At 44.6% G+C, this 23,815-nt stretch overlaps 2 protein-coding genes across 11 annotated transcripts in view; both read left to right on the top strand.

The window, feature by feature from the left end:
* Nucleotides 1-291: 291 nt before the first annotated feature.
* LOC110472657 (rho-related GTP-binding protein RhoG) lies at nt 292-12,836 on the top strand. 7 transcript variants are annotated; one of them, XM_085570982.1, is made up of 4 exons: nt 292-398; nt 2,591-2,668; nt 3,468-3,734; nt 8,491-12,836. In XM_085570982.1, the coding sequence occupies exon 4, from the start codon at nt 8,512-8,514 to the stop codon at nt 9,085-9,087; it is 576 nt and encodes a 191-aa protein (XP_085427108.1). In that variant the 5' UTR covers nt 292-398; nt 2,591-2,668; nt 3,468-3,734; nt 8,491-8,511; the 3' UTR covers nt 9,088-12,836. The 7 variants fall into 7 exon arrangements, with proteins under 7 accessions (XP_085427108.1, XP_085427105.1, XP_085427106.1 ...); XM_085570984.1 differs by lacking the exon at nt 292-398 and adding an exon at nt 988-1,004; XM_085570983.1 differs by lacking the exon at nt 292-398 and adding an exon at nt 1,026-1,154.
* Nucleotides 12,837-13,024: 188 nt separating this feature from the next.
* TAF1 (TATA-box binding protein associated factor 1) overlaps nt 13,025-23,815 on the top strand; it is a 29,810-nt gene continuing 19,019 nt past the window's right edge. For 2 of the 4 annotated variants that reach the window (XM_077786603.2, XM_021534539.4), the window contains exons 1-15: nt 13,025-13,175; nt 13,812-13,929; nt 14,514-14,630; nt 15,405-15,524; nt 16,113-16,186; nt 18,190-18,408; nt 18,855-19,073; nt 19,254-19,455; nt 20,354-20,467; nt 20,987-21,154; nt 21,520-21,647; nt 21,755-21,862; nt 22,680-22,853; nt 22,942-23,115; nt 23,200-23,304. In XM_077786603.2, the coding sequence (XP_077642729.1) occupies nt 13,050-13,175; nt 13,812-13,929; nt 14,514-14,630; nt 15,405-15,524; nt 16,113-16,186; nt 18,190-18,408; nt 18,855-19,073; nt 19,254-19,455; nt 20,354-20,467; nt 20,987-21,154; nt 21,520-21,647; nt 21,755-21,862; nt 22,680-22,853; nt 22,942-23,115; nt 23,200-23,304 (2,166 nt within the window). In that variant the 5' untranslated portion in view covers nt 13,025-13,049. Of the gene's footprint in view, nt 13,176-13,811; nt 13,930-14,513; nt 14,631-15,404; nt 15,525-15,944; nt 16,187-18,189; nt 18,409-18,854; nt 19,074-19,253; nt 19,456-20,353; nt 20,468-20,986; nt 21,155-21,519; nt 21,648-21,754; nt 21,863-22,679; nt 22,854-22,941; nt 23,116-23,199; nt 23,305-23,815 lie in introns of all 4 variants that reach the window. The other 2 variants (XM_021534538.3, XM_021534537.4) reach the window with 1 other exon arrangement.

Below are 23,815 nucleotides of genomic sequence, written 5' to 3'. Positions count from 1 at the left end.
TCCGCTCCGCTCTCCGCCCGGCTCCGCTCCGCTCTCCGCCCCGCCCGCCCGGCTCCGCTCCGCTCTCCGCCCCGCTCCGCCCGGCTCCGCTCCGCTCTCCGCCCGGCTCCGCTCCGCTCTCCGCCCCGCCCGGCTCCGCTCCGCTCTCCGCCCCGCCCCGCCCGGCTCCGCTCTCCGCCCGGCCCCGCCCGGCTCCGCTCCGCTCCGCTCTCCGCCCGGCTCCGCCCCGCTCTCCGCCCCGCCCGCCCGGGCCCGGGGCCGCTCCCGCCGCCCCGCCCGCCCGGCGCGCCCGCGGCGGCGCCCCCTGGCGGCCCCTGGGGAGCGGCGGCGCGGAGGGCGCGTGCGCGCGGCGCGGGCGCGGCCGGGCCGAGGGTCCGCGGGGAGCGGCGGGGCCGGGGGTGAGCGCGGGGCGGCGGCGGCGGCGCGGGAGCGGCGGGGCGGGCGGGGCGGCGGCGGGCCCGGCGGGCGGCGGGGGAGCGGCCCCGGAGGGCCCCGCGCGTGTTCCCGCCCGGCCGTGCCGGAACATCCTCCGCGCCCGGCCGCGCTGACAGCGGGGCGCGGCCTCGGCCGGCCCGGGCGCGGGCCCCGGCCCGGGGGGGCTGTGGCGGCACCTGTCCCGCCGGACGCGGCCGGCTGCGGGGCCGGGCGGGGCAGCCCGGGGTACCCGCTCCGCAGCCGCGTGGCGTGCCGGCTCCTTCGCGTCCCGCGGCTCCGGGGAGCGGGCGGCGCGCCGCGGCCGCCGGAGCGTGCGGAGGGGAATGCGCCGGGCGGGGCCCGGCGGTGCCGGGGACGCGCTCGGAACGAGCCTTTCTCCGCTCCCGCCGGTGTGCGGGCAGCGGCAGCGGCCCCGGCAGGCCAGGTCGCGCTTTCCCCTCCCCGCAGTGTGCCGAGGTCGGGTTGGGCTCCGACGCCAGCGCGATGCTAATCCCTAGCAGGGGCACCGCGACAAAATTAAAGCGACCTCTGCTCCGAGTGAGCGTCATAAAAAGTTGGCACAGCATGAGGTAGCCCTTGGGAAGGTCCCTTGCTTCACCGCTGAGAGGGAGGGATACGTAAGGATAGGAGGGTTGGGTTTGTTCTCCAGAAACTGGCAAAGTGCTGTTGCAGGAAGAGTAGTGCAGGCTGGTGACCTACAACACTCTGAGGGGTGACAGGTAATGTCTCATTCAGCAGCTGCCAGGGAGCTGCCCTTCTTCAGCTCAGTGGTTCTCTTCTGCGTGTTTGAACTTTCATTTTTATAACAACCTGCACTGAGTTCCTGTTTAACCTCAAAAAGCAATGCTGCTTTTTATTTGTTCTGAACTTCTCCCTTTCTCTTTTTTCCCCTGCGTTGTTTTCTGGTTTTATTTGGTTTTGGTTGCTTTTTTTTTTTTTCAGGAACCAGTGCGTAATCAGTATCGCTTTATTCTTTATGAACACTTGTGATTATCACCATAATTACTCAGAGTTATAAAAAAGCTTTAAATGCTTTAATTTAAATGTTTTTATGTGTACCTTATGCTTGCAACGTGTGTCCTGGGATGGGCGTGCAGTACTTCTTGTGGCAGCATCATTAGCTCTTTGCCTCAAGCTCATATTTTGATTTTTAAAAAGTTCACATTCTCTTCCGTGTAAGATGTAAAATACATTACTTGAAGGCATACTTTGGAGCCAGTTTGCCACTGTTCACCAGCACAGTGGTTTTTCTGCATGGAATTCAAGATTATGAGATGTCTTTCAGATTAATATTTCAATTTAAAAAACTTCTAAATATTATTCATAGGAGGGACTCTACAGAGATCCTGGAAAAACTACAAAATCTGTGGTTTGCAATTAGTAGGAGGAAGCTGAATGTGTGGTTTGATTTGCTTATGTGATGAGGCTGTGATTCTTTTGGGGCCCAAAGTATTTTCACACAATCTGGTGCCATGTAAAGATTTGTACCTTTACACGGAATATTTTTTTACTTTACATGCCAGTATGTGTAAATCTGATGAACTGCTGAGAGACTCCTTGACTCTGGCAACTTTTGCTCACATTTTAGAATTGCAATACTTGATGCAAATGAGACTTGGCAATTGTTGCAGTATTGTAGTGCATGAGCCATGATAAAATACACACTAAATCCATGCATTAGTCATACCAAAACTCTTTGAGAAAACTGGTATTGATTGAGCAAGTGCATTTTGGTTTGTTTTTGTTTGGGGGTTTGTTTGTTTGTTTTTGTTTCTGTGTTTTGTGTTTTTCTGTTTTCATTTGGGGGTTTTTGTTTGATTTTGTTTCAGTTTTGGTTTTGGTTGGGTTTTGTTCGATTTTTTCTTTGTTTATTCTTGTTTGTGTTTTTATTTTCTCCTTACCCCTGCCCTCTTCCTCCCCCTTCTCCTCAGTGAAATTTGGGGGTGGAGGAGGAGGAATCAGAGAAGTGCAATCCAAAGAAAAGCGTGGAGGGGCTTTTGTTTTTTGAAAGAAGATTAGATTTTCCTGGTGTAACCTTGCTCTTCATGTACAGCAGTGGCTTTGTTACAACTGAGACTGCCAGTAAATGCCAGGTGACAAAAGATGGTAGGACAACATACTAACAGTTTTTTATTTTTCTTTTTACCTCAAATAGGAATCAAGAATGCTTAAACTGGATTTATTCATCCTGCAACGTGCTTAAGACGCCTCTCCACAAAACTCTATGTCTGAGGTACTGTTTGTTTCTTTTAGCCAACAGTAGTGACTAAAGCCTTGTCAGAATCTATGAAAGATGGGAAGGACATGGTTATTAACTTTTTATAGCTTTTGATGAACTGACTGTGACCCCCCAGGACCTGTGCAAGTTGCTTGGATCACCTAGGAGGTGAGTTAGTGAGTGTGGGCACAGCACCCTGCAGCCCTGGCTCCTGTTCTTGCACCTTTGCTGTGCTCACCATCAGAGGGTCACTTGTGTTCAAATAAACTGTGAAAGGTCCCTGTCTTGATTAATCCATGACTCTGCACGTGCTTGCAGGAGGAATATCCAAGTTTAATACTCTTCAGCTTTTGATTATGGCAGGATATGTGTCACATTCATACACTTGGGATCTGGATGTCTGCTTGGGTTTGAGTTCCAGAGGGCTGTGCAGCTGCACCTTGTCACAGCATTATTGTGTCAGCTGTGCATCTCTCTCATGAGCTTCTGCCCTTTGGAAATATTAATGATCCATTCAATATCTTGGATTCATGGAATGTAAGGTGTTTGATGTTTGGTCACTAATATCTTTGCTCTGCTATAAAATTTGGAGTATGAGTGCCTATAGTAAGAGGTTTGTGTAGGTGAGTTGCCGAAATACCTCATGCAGAAGACTTCATTTTCACTGTAGATTCCTAAGAAAAATTGCTTATGTGTGTTTCATCCCTGGGGAAAGAAAATCTTTAAATGAAACCAATTTCAGCCTAATTTGACAGAGGTATAGGTTTTAAAAATATTATTTTAAAGATTTTGAGGGGTTTCTTTTATTTCCTAGAAACAACTTGTGTCAGAAGGCATGAAGGGCTTTCTAGCATTGGCACTGAAGGAGCAACCAGCAAGAATTGCACTCCTGTTATGTGCTTGGGAGCTGAATTTATAGGCAAAGAGCTCGGGAGAGAGCAAGCTTCCTCAGTTCTGTTCATGTGGAGCCTGGCTGCTGGACTGCACAGTTCCTGCTGTGCTGCTGAAATCTGCCTTCCCTTGTGGATTTTTTTCCCTTTCTGCAGGCACTCAGACTGTTGGAGTTTTGTTTCTCTTGCAGGTAAATGGCAGGACAGAAAGTGGTGTGAAAACTTTGAGAGGTGCTGAGAAGTCCAAGTAGGTCATTCACTGCTGAAGGATATGAGGGATGAGGTCTCCTATTTAACTTTTACTGCTCTTTCTTGGCACGCATTCTGAAAGCCTGGCACTTCTCCATCCCTTTGGCACTTGCCTAAAACAATGGCAAGTAAGCTGAGCTGTTGTGGGATAGTAACAGAGTCTTGATTAAATTGCTGAGAACTCCTTTCTCTTCCCTGCTAGGCCTGGTGGGTAAGCTGTACATGTGAATTAACTCCTTTGCAGGGGTGAGGATGGTGTGATATATTTAGAATGGCCCTATCCACCCAGTTCTTTGTTGAAAGTTCCTGCCTGACTTCATGTTTCAGGCAGACAGAGTGAATTGTCTCTGATCTAGTTTTTGTTACTGAAAGATGAGTAATTAAATTGTTGAGATTTCTTAATTTCTGCCTGCCCCTGGTAAAGCAGGATCTGGTTCTCCAAAACAGCGAGAGCTTGATCAAATGTGATGGCTGAGCAGAATGACACAGCTCAGTACAGCTGATTTTAGCTAAATTAGAGAGTTTTCTGCTCAGTTTTGGCCAAAATGGGGCCGTACCTAAACTGTAAAGAGAAGGAAGGAAGAGCTGACAAACTCAGTGAGAGTGAGTTTATCGGAGAGCAATATCAAAGCTGAAATCCACCTAGCAAAGAGGCATCTGATGTTAGCAGAGCAAAGGCAGAGGCATGTCCTGCTAAGAAGTAGTTCTGCAAAAGGGTTTTAGAAGTGTAGGAAGTATAAAAAGCATAAATCTAGAACAGGATCCAGGTTCCTGTTTTCTCTCTGTTTTCTGTCACTGTATTCTTCCCTCTCAGCGAACAGGGAACTTGGGAAGGTCTAGAAGTTGTTTCTCTACCACAAAAAAATCTTGATGCAACGTGAAGTTATTCTGTGTGTGTGTTCCAAGTAGTGAATTTCCCCAGCAAATGTTTGTCTGGAGAGCAAACTGTCCATGTTAATGATACCAGAAAATGCTTAATTAGGTCAGAACAGGAGCAGCTCTTCAGATGATGTCTTGACATGTTGACTGAAATCTTGCACATTCCAGAGGAAGTGCCAGGTGTGCAGGCAGCGAAGTCAGACTTAGCAGCATCTTCTGAGAAGGAAACTAACCCAAACAGGGTATGCCAGTTTTCAAATTCAAAGTCATTGATGGACAAGATAGAAATAACTCTTATCTAAGTATTTTTGCACAACACTTCTGTGTGGGGTGATTTGGTGTGTGTTTTTTTTCCTAGTTGCTTTTAAAAAAAATTATTATTTAATTTGATAGTTATTCCCATTCTGCTGTAACTGCTAGAACCTCAACTGTAATAAAAGTCCTTTCTCTGCAAGGACTAAGGAACCTGGAATACCTCTCACTACTTTGGATTTTCTGTTCACTCTTGCTGTGTAACCTTTCAACTTGACTTTGAAGCTTGTGCCCAGCTTTCTGTTTCTAAATTTTTTTTTGATATATTGACATGTTAGTCTGTGTTTTTGTTTCTTTCAGTTCCTATTACTTGTCATATGTGGAGTTTTTTTTTTCCTAAAGTTTCCGTAAAAATTCTTTTGAAGGTCACCAAAAAAATCCCAAACAAACCCTAAACCAATTTTCCTACTCTTTGTAATATTTGATGGTAATTTTGTTTTTGGAGGATGGGATTTTTTTTCAATGTATATTTTTTTTCAATGTATATTTATATTGAGATAGCATGCAGTGCCAAATTCAAGGGTGCTTAAGAAATAGGATTTTTCAATACGAATTTGAACCCAGGCTTTTTACTACCTTAGTAGAGTTTTATTGTGGGCAAATTGTTTACTAAAAAAACAATTAGAGATTTCATACATTATGAGTTATTAAATACATTATTAAGTATGTGGATTTAATAGAAAAAATCTGGTTGGGGGAATATTAGTTTGCTTGGTTGTAACTTAAATTAAAAAACTCTTTGTCTTCCATATATAAATCTTTAACGAAACTACCCTTGCTCACAGTGTAGTTTTCTGGAGTCAGGTACCTTCTTTTTACTCTTTACTTTTTGATTAATTTATCTAAATTTTGTGTTTCAATACATGGAATGTGTATCCTGGTGTGTGTTTGTTTTTCTGTATTGCATATGCTACACACGATTCCTTTTAGCTCAGCCAACCTCCTTTAAAGGGGCCCTTCAGAGAATCATACTTAAAAGCCTACAAGCTCTTTAGCTGTGTTTGTGTAGTTAATACTTTGCCCAATGCCTTGGCAGGTTTGCATTGGGTTATTTCCCACTGCAAATGTTGCTCTTCTAAAATCCAACTTTTAGTGAGGTAATTAAAAGTATTAATGCCGTGAAAAGAGCATTCATGTTTCAGGCTTTTTTTTGTTACTTTATTACCGATTTCCAAATTGAATCTCTGGTGACCTCTTAAATAAAACACCAACAAATTAATCTTTGAGTAACAGAGTTTCATTGGACATTTTGAATCAGATTGCATTGGCTGCTGATGATCTGGGATGCACGTGGCTTGGGAGTTTATCCATTTGGGAAGCTGTGTTGCCTGAGGGTGCTGGTGTGGTGATCCTGCAGCCAGTGCCAGTCATGTGCAGTTTAGGGATACCCTGTCACTCTGTGCAGAGCTCTGGACAGAAGTGCATAGAGAAGGAAGAGATGTAAGTCCTTGGGGGAGCTTGTTTGGCTTTTAAAGAGAGAGCTGTTTAGAAATGTTTGCAATTTGTTTATTTTAGAAACTAGGGGTTGGGCATATAAAAGGCTCTGTGTATCATCTGGTTCTTCATGAGACTTTAGTTGCTGACTTAGCTCTGCCATCTCTGTGATGTCACTTGTTACTGACTGGTCAAAATGAATTGCCTGTTGCACAGATAGTTCATTTGGGGAAAAAACCTTTGTTCTGGAAGCAGTGGTGTTGATCACCACTAAGGTTTCTGGCACAGCATGTTCTGGTACTTCAGGGGTTTGATGTAAGTGCAGGAATGAGCTTTAAAACCTGCCCTGTGCTGCAGTCCAGCCAGGCTGTGGCAGCAGTAGCAGCACAAGGTGGTTCCTTCCCATGAAGTGTGATTTCCATAGTATCTGTGTAGGTGCATTGATGCTTCCTTAAGCACTGTGTGTTGTAGTGACCAGTCAGTGTCACTACAGCTGTCCAACTGCCTGTTGCAGCTTTGTGCCAAAGCTAAGACTTTGACTAAAAGGACAAAGTTGAGGCTTAAAAGAGAATGAATTTATTTGTTTGGATGGTCTTGAAGTTCTGTATTCCCTTTGCTACTTTGATGGTGTTAGAGCTGAGATCTTTCTGGAATATGCAATCAAAATAGTTTAGATTGGAAGGAACCTTTGAAAGTCATCTGGTTCAACCACCCTGCAGTGAGCAGGGACATCTTCAATGAGATCAGCTTGCTCAGGGCCCCATCCAGCCTGGCTTTCAATGTTTCCAGGGATGGGGCAGCCACAGTTTCTCTGGGTAACCTGTGCCAGTGTTTTACCACCCTTACTGTAAATAACTTCTACCTTATATCTAATCTAAGTCAATCTTTTCCTGGTTTAAAGCCATTACCCCATGTTCTATCATAACAGGTCCTGCTAAAAAGTTCTTCCCACTGTTCTCTTCTGTTTGAAGCAGGAGATTTTCTGCTGGTTGCAAGTTGAGGATTACTGATAGTACCTCAGAGTTATTTGGGTGAGAAGGCACATGCAAGTTCCTTCTTGTTCAGGCTAGCAGTGGAAGTTACAGCACACATGAAATGTACAACAAATGACTGCTTTTAGTGCCATGCTATTTTCAAACTTCTTGAGGGTTCATGTGATGAAAGTTTAAAATTAATTGTGTTTTAGACTGAAACAGTTTGATTGTCAAGCCTACCTTTCACATATCAGGAAAGGGATATGGAAAACCTCTTAAGTGTTAAGTATCTCCTGAGTAACACTTCCCCAGGAAAGCTGTTTAGTCTTTTAGTACATGTGTTTTTCTCAAGCTCATTATTTGAAGGACACCAAATAACTCAAGCCTATTAAGGCCTGCTTGTTCTGTCAGTGATTGGTGAGCGTAATCTGTTCTTGGCTTCTTTAGAAAAATTCTTTATGGATTCTAATCTGGGTTACTATGGCTAGTTAGATTTCAAAGAACAGCTTTCCTTGAATGGGCTACCTTCTGAACCTTTTATCTGGTGTTCTGCAAATAGTGTCGTTTATTCAGGACTGATTGATCTGAGTGTAGCGAATTATTATTGTAAACACTAGCAGTGCAGCCCAGAAATTAGTATCTTGATTTTATTTATAACTTTTGGACTTTTCTTTGTGGTAAACTGTTTAGATAGCAGACTGTGTAGGCAAGTGTGAGTGTTGGAGTGTGTGTGTGTACAGAGGTGGGTGTGTGAACCTACAAATGAGTATCTTGTTACTGGGTCACAATCCCTTTCCACTTGCAGGTGCCTCCAAGGGCTTGTCCTTTTGCCTGTGGGAAACATTCTGGCAGTAAGGCAAGACTGTGGGAATTTGGTTAATTTGTACTTACATGGTTGGAATGTAGCCAATTGTCACTTAGCTCTCCACTCATTGCATCTCCATTTCATGATTGTCTTTCTAGCCGGAGCTCTTCAGAGTGGCTTGAGACACTGAACGTGATAAGAAATGCTCAGCTATATTAAAAGCAATTGCTAAAGCTTTACAGTGACCACCACTGAGTGTGCTTTGCCTGACTCCTCTCTTCTTGCTTTGTGCAGGAGTTTATTTCTGGGTGAAGAATGCAGACTATAAAGTGCGTGGTGGTCGGAGATGGCGCGGTGGGAAAAACTTGTCTCCTCATCAGCTACACCACCAACGCCTTCCCAGAAGAGTACATCCCCACTGTGTTTGACAACTACAGTGCCCAGATGACCGTGGATGGCCGGACAGTCAGCCTGAACCTCTGGGACACTGCGGGCCAGGAGGAGTACGACCGCCTGCGCACGCTCTCCTACCCCCAAACCAACGTCTTCATCATCTGCTTCTCCATTGGCAGCCCCTCTTCCTATGCAAACGTGAGGCACAAGTGGCACCCTGAAGTTTCTCACCACTGTCCAAATGTCCCCATCCTTTTAGTGGGCACAAAGAGAGACTTGAGAAGTGACCTGGAAACGGTTAAAAAGTTGAAGGAGCAGAGCTTGGCTCCCACTACCCCGCAGCAGGGGACTTCACTGGCTAAACAAATTGGAGCAGTAAAATATTTGGAGTGCTCGGCATTGAATCAGGAGGGTGTTCGGGAGGTGTTTGCTGAAGCTGTCCGTGCAGTTCTGTATCCTGTGACAAAGAAGAACACAAGAAAATGTGTCTTGTTGTAGTTGCCTTGGGTGATGGATGTTGGAAGTTGACTAGAATCTTGGAGGGCTTTTTTAACGAGTTAAATTGAAGATTTGCATCTTGCACTAACAGCTCTAAGCAGAAAAGGTTTATACAATGAATATTCCTGCAGTCTTACTGCTTCAGGGAAAGTGAGAACAGTTTTTTTTTTTTTTCTGACTGAGAGGTCAAATACCTACTAAAGTTCCAGTCTCCAGCTTCTCCAGGGATCACTTGATTATTTTAGTGGAGGAAAATAAGAGGAGACCTCTTTGAAGCCACTTCTTTACTAGCTAGCCATCAGTTAGTAGATTTGCTGAAAAGCACAAATTCTGATAACTTTGCTTTAAGTATAGCTGCTGCTTTTCCCATCCTTTACTTACCGATTGAATTTGTTTTACAAACAGAAGTCTGGCTGTCCAGTTGTTTTGTCAACTTTAAGCTTGAAAACAATTTGTTTACTTTCAAAAATGCCTGAACTATTACTGAGATTCACCTTGTAGTGAACTGTGATTGATTGTATCAAGAGTTAGCATTAGGCATGGTTAATGCAATGAGTAAGACCAAGGGAATACCTGCAATGATTTATTAATAGAAGCAGGAGCTGATTTCTCCTATGTAAGGAACTTAGAATAATGATGACTCACTCAAATGAGTGATTTTCATAGTTTTGAGGTGGAGAAGTGGAAGAGTAGTTTAGATTCAAGTCTTCCGTAATCTTCTAAACTGAGATTTCATTTCACTGTCCAAAGAGACATTGCACCCTGGGAGTAAACTTTTAACAATTACCTTCTCAGGCTGACTGAGGTATTTGGGATGACACTTCTCAAAATGAGATTTTCATTGTAATCCCTTTGATGAATCCCAGAGACTTGACAGCAGCCTGTTTGCTCTTGAGGAATTAATTGGTTCAATTCCTAATATTCTTGGGGCCACCATCTGAGATTTTTATGGCAAATTCCTTCATTGTTTTTCTGTGAGAAGACTGACAGAAAATTTGGAGGTTCTGTTTACATGAACCCCTGCTTCTTCCTATTTTCAGTTTAGTCTGTAATGGTTAGCCAGTCACTGGATAGGATTACCTGGGCGTTTTTTTCCTCTCCTGGATGCTCAGTTATTATAAACTCTTTTTAACCGAAGTTCTATTTACGTACTTTGTAATTTTCTTTAGCAGCTCCAGTAAGTGGCAGCTGCCTTTTATTTCCAGGATGTGCACTGTTCTTTATGTGTGGTTCCGGGACCAGCTGAGGAGTGAGCACATGAGCCCTTCCTTAGACTCAACCTTCCAGCTCCGTGGTATGAAAGCAGCATGCTTCAAAGATACTTTGTGTGAAACCACTGGTGCTGGACTGCGCTTTGTTGTCTGAAGTTGACAGTGCTGTCTTTGTCTGGCTGCAGCCTCAATTGGTCATTCAGAACTTGCTTCTTCTTGTGATTCCCACACATGCAAAACTGCACTGGTGTATACCCTGGTCAGAAAAAAAAGTGCCTCATTTTAGCAAGATAACAGAAAATACTTCACCAGGGTTTTAGGGATCTTGTGTTAATTTGACCTTGCTTTATCTGATGCTGGCAAAAATATCATGTGGATGGAAACATTTACAATTGTGTCCTAATTCCACTGTTTGGATAGAAATGTTGGTATTTTTGCCCTAATTCCACTATTTGAAAAGGATGTGCCCTTCTTCAGCTGGTGTAACTGATGCTGACACTAACTGCAGCGTTTTTAATCTGAGACATGCTCATTTTGGTACTGCTTTAGCCAATTGCAACCCACAGATTATAAATTGCCATTAATCCAAATACTGGTGCCTGTGGTTGGTGAACTGACACAGAGTTCCAAAGGCTGAGCACAGGCAGCACCAAAACACCCGTTCTGCAGGATGCTTGCAGAAGCCAACAGACCCTGCACATTTTTCTTCACCAAGTGCCATTGCCTGGAGTGTCTTTGTGTCTCTTGCAGTTGCAGAGGAAGTCCTGTTCCAGATGTGGTCCTGCCCTGAAGGCTGTGAGGGTGTAGAGAATTCACTGAGATAACCTCTACTCACCACGTTCTGCCTTTGCTTTAGCTGTAGGCCTTTAGTGTGGGCTGGGCTTGCAGGCAGCAATTAACTCTGTGCCTTGTAATTCAAGATTATTTTTTGTAGGTAAATTTCAGTAACTGAGTAAATAGACTTTATCATGTTTAAAACGTATTTATTTAAGCCAGTGCACATGGTTTGTTTTAATGCTGGTCAGACCTAAATCAACTGCCTAGTGACCCCGGTGCAAGCCCATAACCTTTGCTTTATTCAGAAATGTACTTCTGAAAATCTGTGATATGTTTGAACTAGTCTTAAGAGGTGCCTGAAATTAAAATTCTACTTCTTTTTTTTTTTTTTTTTGGCTACATATATTTGCAGTTTTGTACTGAAGCTACTACTGTTTTTAAAAAGTTTTAACTTTTTTACATACTGAAATCTTTTAATCCTGTGCCTTTTTGTGGTTATTCCTAACTGAATTACATGAATTTTGTGGAGAAGAAATCTTGTGAACAAGTATTATTGCACAACTCCTCCATTTCTGTAGGCTCAAGCAGCCATCCTGGAGTGAACTGGAAGAGAGTGTAGTGAGATAAAATTCAACTGCTTGATCAATTTATTTGATTTGGTTACACTATTGATTACATCATGCCAGAACACCTTATCCCCACTTAGATTACTTAGCAAATGGATTGCACAACAGTGTTGAGGAGAATAACAGGATAGTGATGAAAATGATCAGAGGGAACTTTGAACCATCAAAGACTTTTTACTCACTTTGGAGAACCTGGTTATTTAAATGCTGTGTATTTCTGTCACCCTCTGATGCGAGTAAAACTCCTGGCTAGTAGCTGTTTTCCTCCAGCCTCTGCTTTTCATGAAGGTGAGCTTCAGGACAAATCCAGCGAGCTTTTCCTTTCAGTGGGCATTCTCCTTTCCTGATCCTTTCCCCCCACCCTGGAATTCTTGGTCCTTTTTTTGTAAGTAGTCCAGTGCTTCAGTTTACAATCAGTTCTGTTTCTTCCGTGCTTTATTTTTCTTCTGTGGGCAGTTGAAAAATACAGACTTCACATAATCCCATGGCTGGATTTTGTCTTGTTTTGGCAGGTCAGAAAACTCAGTGTGAGTTTCCTGAACAGCTCAAGGTCCTTCGGTTTCTTATTGAATAGAGATGCAATGCGTATGCCTTAATTCACAGAAGAGACTCAGTGTGAAGACACAGATTTTTACCTTTGCTTTGTGAATGATTTCTGAACTGCTTGGTTGTTTTGTTTTGTTTGTTTGTTTGTTTTTTTTTTAATGCAGCTGAAGCTGAGCAGTTCAGGAATTGTGTGTCCAAAGGATATCCATGAGGTGTGCTTAGATTTGGAAGTTCTTTCTTCAGTTTACAGCTGTAGCTATTTCTAAGAAATTTAAAATAGAAGAACCTCCCTGTGCTTTGTCTCCGGGTGCTAAACCTCACTCTGTAGAAACCTTGGTGCTGCTTGGCCCGATCCTGAGAAGTGGATGGATCTCAGAGGGGTCCCAACCCCCAGAGTGGGCAGCAAGGACCACCCGTCAGCAGTAGAAGCCCAAGACTCTGAAGTGTGGTACCGATACATACACTGGCAACGTGATTTTATGCTATACAATAATTTGTATTACACCTAACAGTTTTAAAGGATTTTTCCCTCTTTTTTGTTGAATAAATGATGCATAATTACATTGTAATAAACCTTTCCTCACCTCTCCGTCTGTCGCATTAGCTCGCCCTGCTATTTGTACCGCACCGTTTCCTGTGGCAGCCGGCCCGCTTCCTCGAGGCAGTGAGGGAGTTTCGGGCAGGGCGGGGCGCGCGTCCTTGCTGCGGCGCGGGCCGGCGCCGCGCGGGGGCGCTGCGGGCGGCGCCGCGGCCGGGGCCGCTCCCGCCGCCGCTTCCGGCTGCCCTCGGGGCCGGGGCCGCGATGTCGGACTCGGAGAGCGAGGAGGAGGCGGACGGCGGCCGCGCCGAGCCCTTCTCCCTGGCCGGCTTCCTCTTCGGCAACATCAATGAGGCGGGGCAGCTGGAAGGGGACAGCGTGCTCGACAAGGTATGGCCGTGTGCTCCGGGAAGGCACCGCGGGCGGAGGGACGGCCGTGAACCGGGGTGCTCGGGGCGACCTGGGCTGTATCGGGCTGTGCTGGGGTGAAACGAGCGTGACCCGGTTTGTGCCGGGGTCTGCTGGGCTCTGCTGGGGTGAACTGGGATGTACCGAGGTGCTCGGGCTGTCCCGGGCTGTCCTGTGGTCTGCCGGGCTGTCCCGGGCTGTTCCGGGCTGTCCTGTGGTCTGCCGGGCTGTCCCGGGCTGTCCCGGGCTGTCCTGTGGTCTGCCGGGCTGTCCCGGGCTGTCCCGGGCTGTCCTGTGGTCTGCCGGGCTGTCCCGGGCTGTCCCGGGCTGTCCCGGGGTGCTCGGGCTGTCCCGGGCTGTCCCGGGCTGTCCCGGGCTGTCCCGGGGTGCTCGGGCTGTCCCGGGCTGTCCCGGGCTGTCCCGGGCTGTCCCGGGGTGCTCGGGCTGTCCCGGGCTGTCCCGGGCTGTCCCGGGCTGTCCCGGGCTGTCCCGGGGTGCTCGGGCTGTCCCGGGCTGTCCCGGGCTGTCCCGGGCTGTCCCGGGGTGCTCGGGCGGGCTCCGGGACGCCGCCGGCGCCCGCGGGGCTGGGCCGGAGCCTCCCAGCTCGGGTCTCCCCAGGAATCCAAGAAGCACCTGGCCGGGCTGGGCGTGCTGGGGCTGGGCAACCTCATCACCGAGATCACCGCCAGCGAGGAGGAGAGCGCCGAGAGCGAGGGAGCGCACCTGGACGAGGAAGGTTCGGCGCTGGGGTGGCCGTGCTTGGGGAGCAGAGGGGCTGCCGGGGCGCGGCTCCTGCTGGAGAGAGCAAAACGCACCCAGGTCGGCGAGGTCTGCAGGGCATATCGTGGTGGTCTCCGGTCAGAGGTCCTCTGTCAAAGGCCTTCCCTTCTCCACCTTGCTAAACAGAATGCCACAGTAGCTCCTGATCAATTTTGCACTCGTTTCCTTTAATTTTTTATAAGTGTTTTATCTTTCATTTGTCTCTCCTCCTTCATAAATGAGTTTAGTCTGCATTTGTATTAAAGAAGCCTACTTAGCACACAGTATAATAATATTTTTTTCTGAACTTGTTGAACAGTTTCCATGAGTAAGTGATAAGTGCTCCTTGTGCTACATTTGGTTGCTTACCAGTCTTTTAGGGGAAATTCAGAGCCATGAGAGCTTTTGATTAGAATGAGGGGGAAAAGTACTCTGATGGCAGATGCTAATCAGATAGTTTTGTTTTTTTCAATAAAGGAGGCATAGAAAAGGATTCATAAGTACCTAGTGAAGTCTGATGCAACTAATATAAGTTAGGATAAAGTTTTGTGTTTCTCCTAGGCTGGGTTAAGAGCACAGAGGATGCTGTTGATTACTCAGACATCACTGAAGTGGCAGAGGATGAGAGCCGTCGGTACAAGCAGGCGATGGGCAGCCTGCAGCCAGCTCGGAGGCCAGGTAAAGGGGATCAGCATTGCAGCACTGCCTGCAGGAGCTGTTCTGGGGCTTTGTGCTTTTTAACTCCTTGCTTCAAGAGCCCAGTATCAGCTTTTGTAAAACTGTCTTCACTGGATGAAGCCACTACTTGCTGTCTTCCTCTTTTAAGGAATCTGTTCTTCATTGGAGTCACTTCAATCTTAGTATCTTTCTCCTGTTTTACTCTTGATTTTTTTTTTTTAAAGACTCTGTAGAAGGTAACTTGGTTCTTTTGTTAGTCCCAGGTATCTCTGTCCATATTCTGGCCTAGAATATGCTTTCAAAAACAAGCAGTTTTTCCATTTCAGTAGCTGCTGGTGTAAATGCTACATCTTGGCATGTTCTTTAAAGACACTTAACTTTTCTGGTGACTTTCTGTGGTTAGTGAGATATTAACCCACGTTTTCTTTATTTGTTCTACAAAGAGTGAATAAAAGGATGTGATAGCAGAATATATAAACTCATAAGCAAGTTGTAAATAAAAGGAGGTCATAGCAGAATGTAAACATACGCATAGATTTTAAATGCTTCAGTCATCTTTCTGTCAGTTTCTCTTTGTCCTTCCTTCCTAGTATTTTTTAAATTTACATCTTGCGAATGAGTTTGTGCGGGAAGCTGAGCTGCTAAGAGTTTTCATCTAGTTACAAGATGAGAATGGTGTCTATGCTATCAGGTTTGAAACAGAATAAATGGAAAGGGTGCCTGGTTTTGTTTTATCATCTGCTCCACCTGTGGTGTTGTCTCCTGCCTGGTCAGATGAAGATGAGGATGATTACGATGCTGATTGTGAAGACATTGATTCCAAGCTGATGCCACCACCACCACCACCTCCAGTACCTGGAAAAAAAGAAGATGAAAAGGATGCAGCTGCCATTGGTGAGTGAGGACTTTCTTCTTCTCTCTGGCAATGTGAATGTCTGAAGGAAGCAAACGCCCCTGTGCAGCAGTTCTGCGGCACCACGCATCACCAAAACTCGGTCTGCATCTGAAGGTGAGTGTTTGTGGTGTTGCAGGATTGGCTGAAGTCTAGGGTGAAGTGTTGTATTTCCAGTGACTGTTGAAATACCCATATTGACAATGAAACTGTTTTTTTGTCTCATCCTCTCAGTTGTGGCTGGGGAATTCACCTGGAACGCTTAGGATAAAATGAAAGGTTAAACCAGAATGGTACTAGAATGCCTGCACAGGCTTAATAACTTGCATAACTTCATATAAACAGTAAATGTGGCACTGTGGGGTTATGCTAGGGGAGAGGGAGGAGACCTGTTTGTTTATGAGGTGCTTGTTCTATTGTAGTATCTGAAGATGGAGACGGTATCATTTTGCCCTCCATCATTGCTCCTTCCTCTGCTGCCTCTGACAAGGTGGATTTCAGCAGCAGCTCTGATTCTGAGTCAGAGATGGGACCTCAAGAAGCCAGGCAGGCAGAATCCAAGGAAGGCAAATTCACACTTCCTCTTGCAGGAATCATGCAGCGAGATGCTACCAAACAGTTGCCAAGTGTTACAGAGCTCTTCCCAGAATTTCGACCAGGCAAGGTATTGTAAGAGTTGTGTGGAAGAGATGTGTGTGTCATGTAAGCCCTCTAAATATGCATTGTACAGTGTTTAGGGGTATGTACTCAGTAATCACATAGATGTTCTTGCTCACTCAATACTTTCTTTAGTTTCTGTTTGCTGCTGTTTCCAGACTGATTTTATCTAATAATTTTCCTGCCATTTGCAGGAATCTCTTAAAAAGCATCCTATAAATCAGGGTGTGAATGTTTTGCTGACCATAGCGAAGGCCTGTTGATTTGATTCTTTTGCCAGATGATTAAAAAACAGTGTTAATCTATCTGCTTCCTGGCTTTTCTGGTAAATACTTGCTCCTCCTTTTATGCTGTCCTGAACTTGGTGTGCTTTTCCTGTAACAATTTGTGATCTGTATCTTTACTTAATTCTCTTTTGAAACTGCTCTGAGCATAAATTAGAAATAACCTCAAAGCAAATTGGTTCAAAGATTGGTTGAGTTTTGCACAAAGTGAATTCATTAGAATTCTTTCCTAAATGCTCCCAAGTAGAAAATGCAACTTATATATTTCAGTAATTATTCTGGAAGTTTTAAAGCTGTCAAAAATAAAGGATAGGTAGGAGGAGAAGTACAATGAAAATGGGTTTATAGTTGTCAAACAGATAGTTGTGGACAAAGATAACTTGGTTTTATGTGTGCCTCAGAGAGTTTGTGTAAGGAGCTGTATAATTTGCATAATTAAGTGTTATGTTTTAATGATTCAGCTGAACACAGTCTGTTGGTAATCTAGGTGAGGCTCTAGCACAGAAGTCTCCCTTCTCAATGTTTTCTAGACTTTTGCAAACTTGGTGTTTTCTGTATATCAGTTTGTGTGTTCATTCCTTGGATGCTGAACACGAAGTATCAGAGACTGGCTCAGTGCTGGGTGCAGGGTGGGTGCAGAAATCAGTGCAAGCAATTAATGCTGAGCACTTTCCAAGATTAATTAATGAGCAATAGAGCTGACAAAGCCTAAAGCCCTGTAGATTTTGTTATGAGAATGGGTTAGTGTGTATGTTAATATAGCATTGTGTTTTTGGATGAAACCTCCTAAAATTGCATGTGCAGAAGCAGACTTTTGTGTTCATTTAACCTATTAGCAGCTTAATTATGTCTTGAGACCTTTGCTCTTCATGACAGGTCATTGAAACCGGATAAGGGGTTCGTAAACAATCTGTGTGAGTTTTGGAAAGAAGGTTTACATGGGTATAGGCAGAGGTGGACGGAGTGGTCATATAAACATTTCCTTTGGGGATCAGTGTAACAGATTTACAGAGAACATGAATAGTATATATCTGCAAAATCTTTGGTTCTAACTCCTGTTTCCTAAATATGTCAGTTAATTTAGAAATAATGTTTTACCTCTTTGAAAGAGTTCTTAGAAGAAAATAAATGTAAATGTTTAAAAAAGAGGAATCATACCCATAGACAGAAGGGGAGAGAAAATGTATCATTACCATCACTGCAGGTTTTGGAGGCGTGCAGTGTAGGGGAACTATGTTATAATGGAAATAAAAATAAGTGTGTTATTTCTGGGCCATATTATTTATCTGTTTGCTTAAGAAATCTCTATATAACTCTCTTTAAGCTTGTCTCTTTTGCTGATAATTTTTATTAACTCTTCTTCAACCTCCATCTGTCTTTCTGAAGATTGTGGATTGTTCAAAATGAAAATCAATTACTTCCAGGTGGTATCTAACCACATGTCCAATATGTAAAGGCAGTCTTTCTTCCTTCTGACTCTCTCTGTGTTTGAAATTAAGAATATATCCTTTTGAAAAGGAGGGGGTCCATCAAACAGAAGGATCAGAAACTTTTTTTTCGAGTATGACCAAGAGGTTGTTGATTGCACTGGGAGCTGGGGTTGTACCACACGCCGAGCTTCTGAATTTCAGAGTGCTCTCTTGCATTACTGTTCTTCAGGTGAGGGCAGGCATTCCACAATGTCTGTTTTCATTTGATCCTCTTGTTTTTCCATGTTGGTGTTCAGGTGCTGCGTTTCCTGCGTCTCTTTGGCCCAGGGAAGAACATTCCGTCGGTCTGGCGAAGTGCCCGGAGGAAACGCAAGAAGAAGCATCGGGAGTTGGCGCAGGAAGTGCAGATACAGGAGGGTGAAGTTGTGGTTGAGAGTGGAGTGGAAGGAAAATCTCCTTGGGAGTATGAGTTTGCTGCTCCTCCCCCTCCTGAGCAGTGCCTTTCAGATGATGAGGTGGGATATCTGAGACTTAGAGAGGGTCACCAGCTAGTGCTGGGGGTAGTAGTGGAATAGGATTGGACAGCAACTGTTAGAGGAAGGAGGGAGCCTTTCCCTCAAAAGAAAAGTGGAGAACAGAGTTGGCTTATATTCCAGCTGGGTAGCAGCTCTTCTCCAAATACTAGTCAGTGACTTCAGGTGATTGCTTCTTACTGAGAAGGCTGCATCCATGGTACAGGATCCATAGGAGAGCTTACCCTCCTTGTATCAAGAGGAAATCTGTGTGTTCTTGGAAGTCTAATTGCAGAACATTCTTGAGGCAGCTAGTAAGTATGGAAAAGAACTTCTTAGAAATGCATTTCTTCTATGAGAATAAGCTGGGAAACTCGGAAGGAAGAGACCTCTTACTGGCACTTAGGTAAACCACCAGTGTAACTGTTCCCTCCTTTGCTGTGCTTCAGATTACCATGATGGCGCCTGTGGAGTCGAAGTTCTCCCAGTCGACGGGTGACATAGACAAGGTGACAGACACCAAGCCCAAGGTGGCCGAGTGGCGCTATGGCCCTGCCCAGCTCTGGTATGACATGCTGGGCATCCCCGAGGACGGCAGTGGCTTCGATTATGGCTTCAAGCTGAAGGAGAAGAACGAGGAAGAGGCTAAAGGACACACAGAGGAGGGGGTGAGAGGGGAGCCATGGGGCAAAGTGTGGGGGGATATGGGGATTGCTGCACAATGAGAATCTGGTGATGGGCTGGTGGATTGTTGTGCACTGCGCAAAATGAGACTTTGAATTTTCCTCCATTCGTTTGAAAGGATGTCTTTTAAGTCATGTCTTCCAACAATTATTACTCCCTTCCAGGATGCAGAATCAACGAAGGAGAAGGATGATCTGCTAGCTGATGAGCACTTCCTCATGGTGACACAGCTCCAGTGGGAGGATGATGTCATCTGGAATGGGGAGGATGTCAAGCACAAAGGGACTAAGACACAGCGTGCGAGCTTGGCGGGCTGGCTGCCATCCAGCATGACCAGAAATGCCACTGCATACAATGCCCAACAAGGTGATCAGGGCTCTGACACCAACTTTACTTGCTGTAGTGAGCTGACTCATTAGATGCTCAACTGCAGCACTTAGTAAAATTATACATGTACAGTTGCGTATTTATACATTATACATGTATAATGTATAAATGTAGAACATGGTTCCCTCTGTTTGGGAATGCTTTTTGGCAAAATCACAGCCCCTCTGAGAATTATGAGAGTCAGCTCCTTTCCAAAAACAGAGTAGATGACTTCTGTTAAAAAATCCCCGATCCCAGCTCTGTCTTTCTTCTTTCCATGTAGAATACCACATGCTGGATCCATCTACATTAATATCAAGAAAAGCTGCCCTTAGGATTTCCTCTTGTTATAGGCTAGTGGAATTTTGTTTACTTTTGCTTTTATTCGGAAGAATTATGTAGAAGTTTCTCCTCAACTAAAAATTTTATTCTGTTTTTTCTAGATAGGAAGTAACAATTCTTATAAGCCTCAGACTTCTTTTAGACATGGATGCATTTTAAATTGAAATTGTTCACATAGAATGAATGTTTGTCTTCTGTTTGTCATATCTTGCCCTGCTTCTACAAGGAAAGACTAATGGGGTTGTCAGATCTTTATTGGGTACCAGTGTCAATTCTTTAGTGTTCAGCTGTGAGTACAAGACACTGAGGTGTTGGGTGGGTGAATTGGAGATTATTTGAAGAGGTTGCAGACTCTAGCAGTCAGCTCTGTGTGGAGTGTGTTTTTCTAAGCTTTCCCAGTTCTAATGACACATGTCACTCTTTGGGATATGAGCAAGTAGGTCCATCAGGCTGAAATTCACTCTCCATGCAACCCCCCCAGTCCTGGTTTAATGCCCTACAGTGCCCCTGACCCTCCCACTCAAGCTGACCTTGCTTTTGTTTTCCTTTTCTCTAGGTTTGAACCGCAGTGGCTCTTTGCTCAATTCACCAATTCCTCTAGCACAGAAACCCAATGTGGCAGGAGTCCTGGGCATAGCAAAGTGCAAGGAAAAGGCCCCTGAACAGCAAGGTAATGGCCCATGAGTAGGTGCATTTGACACTTATTTCTGTGGTAGAAAGGCTACTTGTTTGCTATAAAACATTTTGGACGCTATGGTTCAATAGTGCAAAATATTTGAGTGTTGGTGTTGGTTTTCCTTGTTTTTACAGAGACTGGGTAGCTGAGAGGAGTTTTAAAAGATTTTATTCCATTATCAGTCTCGATGAGTAGTGAAATACAAGGGATGTAAAACTCAGTGTCATTCCATCAGATGTACAAGACTGTGTGACCTTTCTATCAAGTTTTAAGAATGCCTTACAGATCCATTTCCCACACACTGGTAAAGCTCAGGCTTGGGGCTCTGCTTCCTCTTTGCTTTCAAGATCAGTTTTCTTTTGCCTTTTAGAGGTTCTGCCTCAGGAAGCCTGAAAGATGGGGAAGGTAGAGGGAGTACGATGTGAGTTTGAGATTTGAAATAGTTTTCTGCCAAGGCTGAAATAGTTTTCTGTGTATAAAATTCTCAAGGGTTCTACTTTATGATTGTTGCAGTTTCCCTGGATGAAGACAAGCCCTGGTACTCCATTTTCCCAATTGATAATGAAGAGTTAGTGTATGGCCGTTGGGAAGACAATATCATCTGGGATGATCAGGCAATGGAAACCTACTTGGATCCCCCTGTCTTAACACTTGATCCAAACGATGAAAACATAATTCTAGGTACGTTTATGGCGTCCAGAAATTTGACTCGAGTAGGAAAAGACAAGGGGAAATGAAAGCAAGGGTTTATAATCACATTGCAGTGGAAATAAATGGACTGGGGCAAGACTTATGGCCTTCCTTTGTTCTGGCTTTTGAAGTTAATTTGCAAGTCAAAGGCCTGAGCAGGAGGTGGCAATGCTAGTAACCTTTATTCAACTTCCAAGTTAAATGCACTGACAGGAAAGCAAAAATTAATACCTTGAAACTTAAATTCAGTGTGATTAATCTGGCTCTTAATGTGTTTTAGGAGTGGCTATCTTAATTTGACTTGCATGCATGTTGGTTTGAAGAGGAAAGGTAGGGATGTAAACTTGTGCTTTTAGAAATTCCTGATGAAAAGGAAGAGATGACTTTGAACTCTCCATCCAAGGAGAACAAGAAAGAATCTTCTCTAAAGAAGAGTCGGATCCTGTTGGGAAAAACAGGTGTCATCAAAGAAGAACCACAGCAGGTCAGCATAAGCTTTAGTATCATAGCCAGGGTTAGGAATGGTGAGGAAGGAGTGAGCTTTGTTGGGTTTTTTTGACACCTCTGTCTCTGTGTTTAAAATTGAAATAGAACATGTCTCAGCCAGAGGTGAAGGATCCCTGGAACCTCTCCAATGATGAGTTTTACTACCCCAAACAGCAGGGACTTCGAGGAACCTTTGGAGGCAACATCATCCAGGTAGCCACAAGAGTCTTCACTGAGCATGAAAGACCTTGAGTGTCTTGGTAGGAGATTTCTAGCTGTGAGGATAGGACTGAAGATTTTTAGAAAAACAGAATTTAGATTACAGCAGGTCAGTTAAATGTTTATGAGAGATATTTTTAATGTTCAATTAAAATTAGGAGTTTGAACTAATTTTTATTGATTGCCCCATCAAACTGAGATTTAGTTGCTTGATCTTTGTGTGTCCTACTTGCCATGCTTCTGTTTGGTGTCTTACTATGTAGTATTCTTTGTAAACCAATAGTGGGAGGGGAGAAGGAGGTGCAGCTTGTACTTCTGCTGCTATGTGTGTCTTAATCTGAATATTATAAAATTAATTTGATTACTGCTCACTAGCCCTAGGTGAGGAGATGATGGTTTTTTCTTCCTTCTTTGTGGAATTCAATGACTGCTAAAACCTCATCTGACTCTAGCATCTTTTGTAATGGGAAAACTGTATGTAATTCCAAATTAATTTCTCCCCCACTGATAGGGATAATGGCTTTACATGTAATTCCTAGTAAGTAAGAAGATCCCATCATTGGGTACCATTTGAAATAGTAAAATTGAAGCCTTCTCTGTATGCAAAGGAGAGCTCTTTATATGGAAGTAAGCACTTTCAAGTCAAAAGGCAGCATTTATGATGACAAGGGAATTTCAATGCATTTGTGTTTCTGCTAGGAGACCTAAAAATACCCCTGGGCTGTCTTATTTAAGGTTTAATGGATAGGAGGATGGTCTGACTTTTGAGGTGCTGCACGTCCCTCTTAGCACAGCTTGTGTTCTGTACCAGCACTCCATCCCAGCCGTGGAGCTCCGCCAGCCCTTCTTTCCCACCCACATGGGTCCCATGAAGCTCCGGCAATTCCATCGGCCTCCCCTGAAGAAATATTCCTTTGGCGCCTTGTCCCAGCCCGGGCCCCACGCTGTGCAGCCTCTGCTGAAGCACATCAAGAAGAAGGCCAAGGTAGAGTGTTCCTGTGTGCCTGGGAGCGTGCCATGGCTCCGGGGCTGCTGGAGCCGTTCTCCTGACGCTGTCCCTTGTTCTGGCGCAGATGAGGGAGCAGGAGCGCCAGGCCTCGGGCGGGGGCGAGATGTTCTTCATGCGCACACCACAGGACCTCACTGGCAAGGATGGAGATCTCATCCTCGCTGAGTACAGTGAGGAGAACGCCCCTCTGATGATGCAGGTTGGCATGGCAACAAAGATTAAAAATTACTACAAGAGGGTGAGTATGCAGATTCTGCTGTTGGATAGTGATTTCCCTCTGCCTCTCACTGAGAGCTAACAGAACCTCCATTGCACCTTCCAGAAACCTGGCAAAGATCCAGGAGCTCCAGATTGTAAATATGGAGAGACTGTTTATTGTCACACATCTCCCTTCCTGGGTTCCCTGCATCCAGGCCAGTTACTGCAGGTGAGAAATGAGGTTTTGACATTTAAAATACCAATAAGCTGGATGTGACATAATAGGCAGAGTACCTTTTACAAGCCATATTTATTCAGTCATAAATAATGCTCAGCTTCAAAAAAAACCCAAAAAAGTAGCTTCCTTTTTAGTTCCAGTTTATGTCTCTGCATACTAGTAATAGTAATTACTATTAGTAATTCAGTCCCTAGCTTTCTTTGTTTTTTAATCTCAGTTGTATGCTTTTTAAAGTTGTTGTAGGAGTTATAAGAGTTGCAGGAAGTGAATCTTTGCTGTTTTGCTTCGTATTAGAAATAGTGTTACAGGACTGAGAGGAAAACCAAAAGCTACTTGAATGCTGGAGAGCTCAGTAAATAAAGTGTTGGAGGGGATAGAAAAAATGGATTTCTTACAGTCCAGGATTTTATATGTACCTTCTGAGAATTGCACTTCTAGGGTGCCAGTCAGGTTTACAGACTTCTGCTTTTGAGCCTCACTGTGTTGTTGAAATATATACATT

This window comes from Lonchura striata, chromosome 4A (genome assembly GCF_050655825.1).
Source record: "Lonchura striata isolate lonStrDom1 chromosome 4A, ASM5065582v1, whole genome shotgun sequence".
NCBI lineage: Eukaryota > Metazoa > Chordata > Aves > Passeriformes > Estrildidae > Lonchura > Lonchura striata.
Note: the sequence above shows the minus strand (reverse complement) of the source record. Positions and strands in the feature narration are given on the sequence as shown.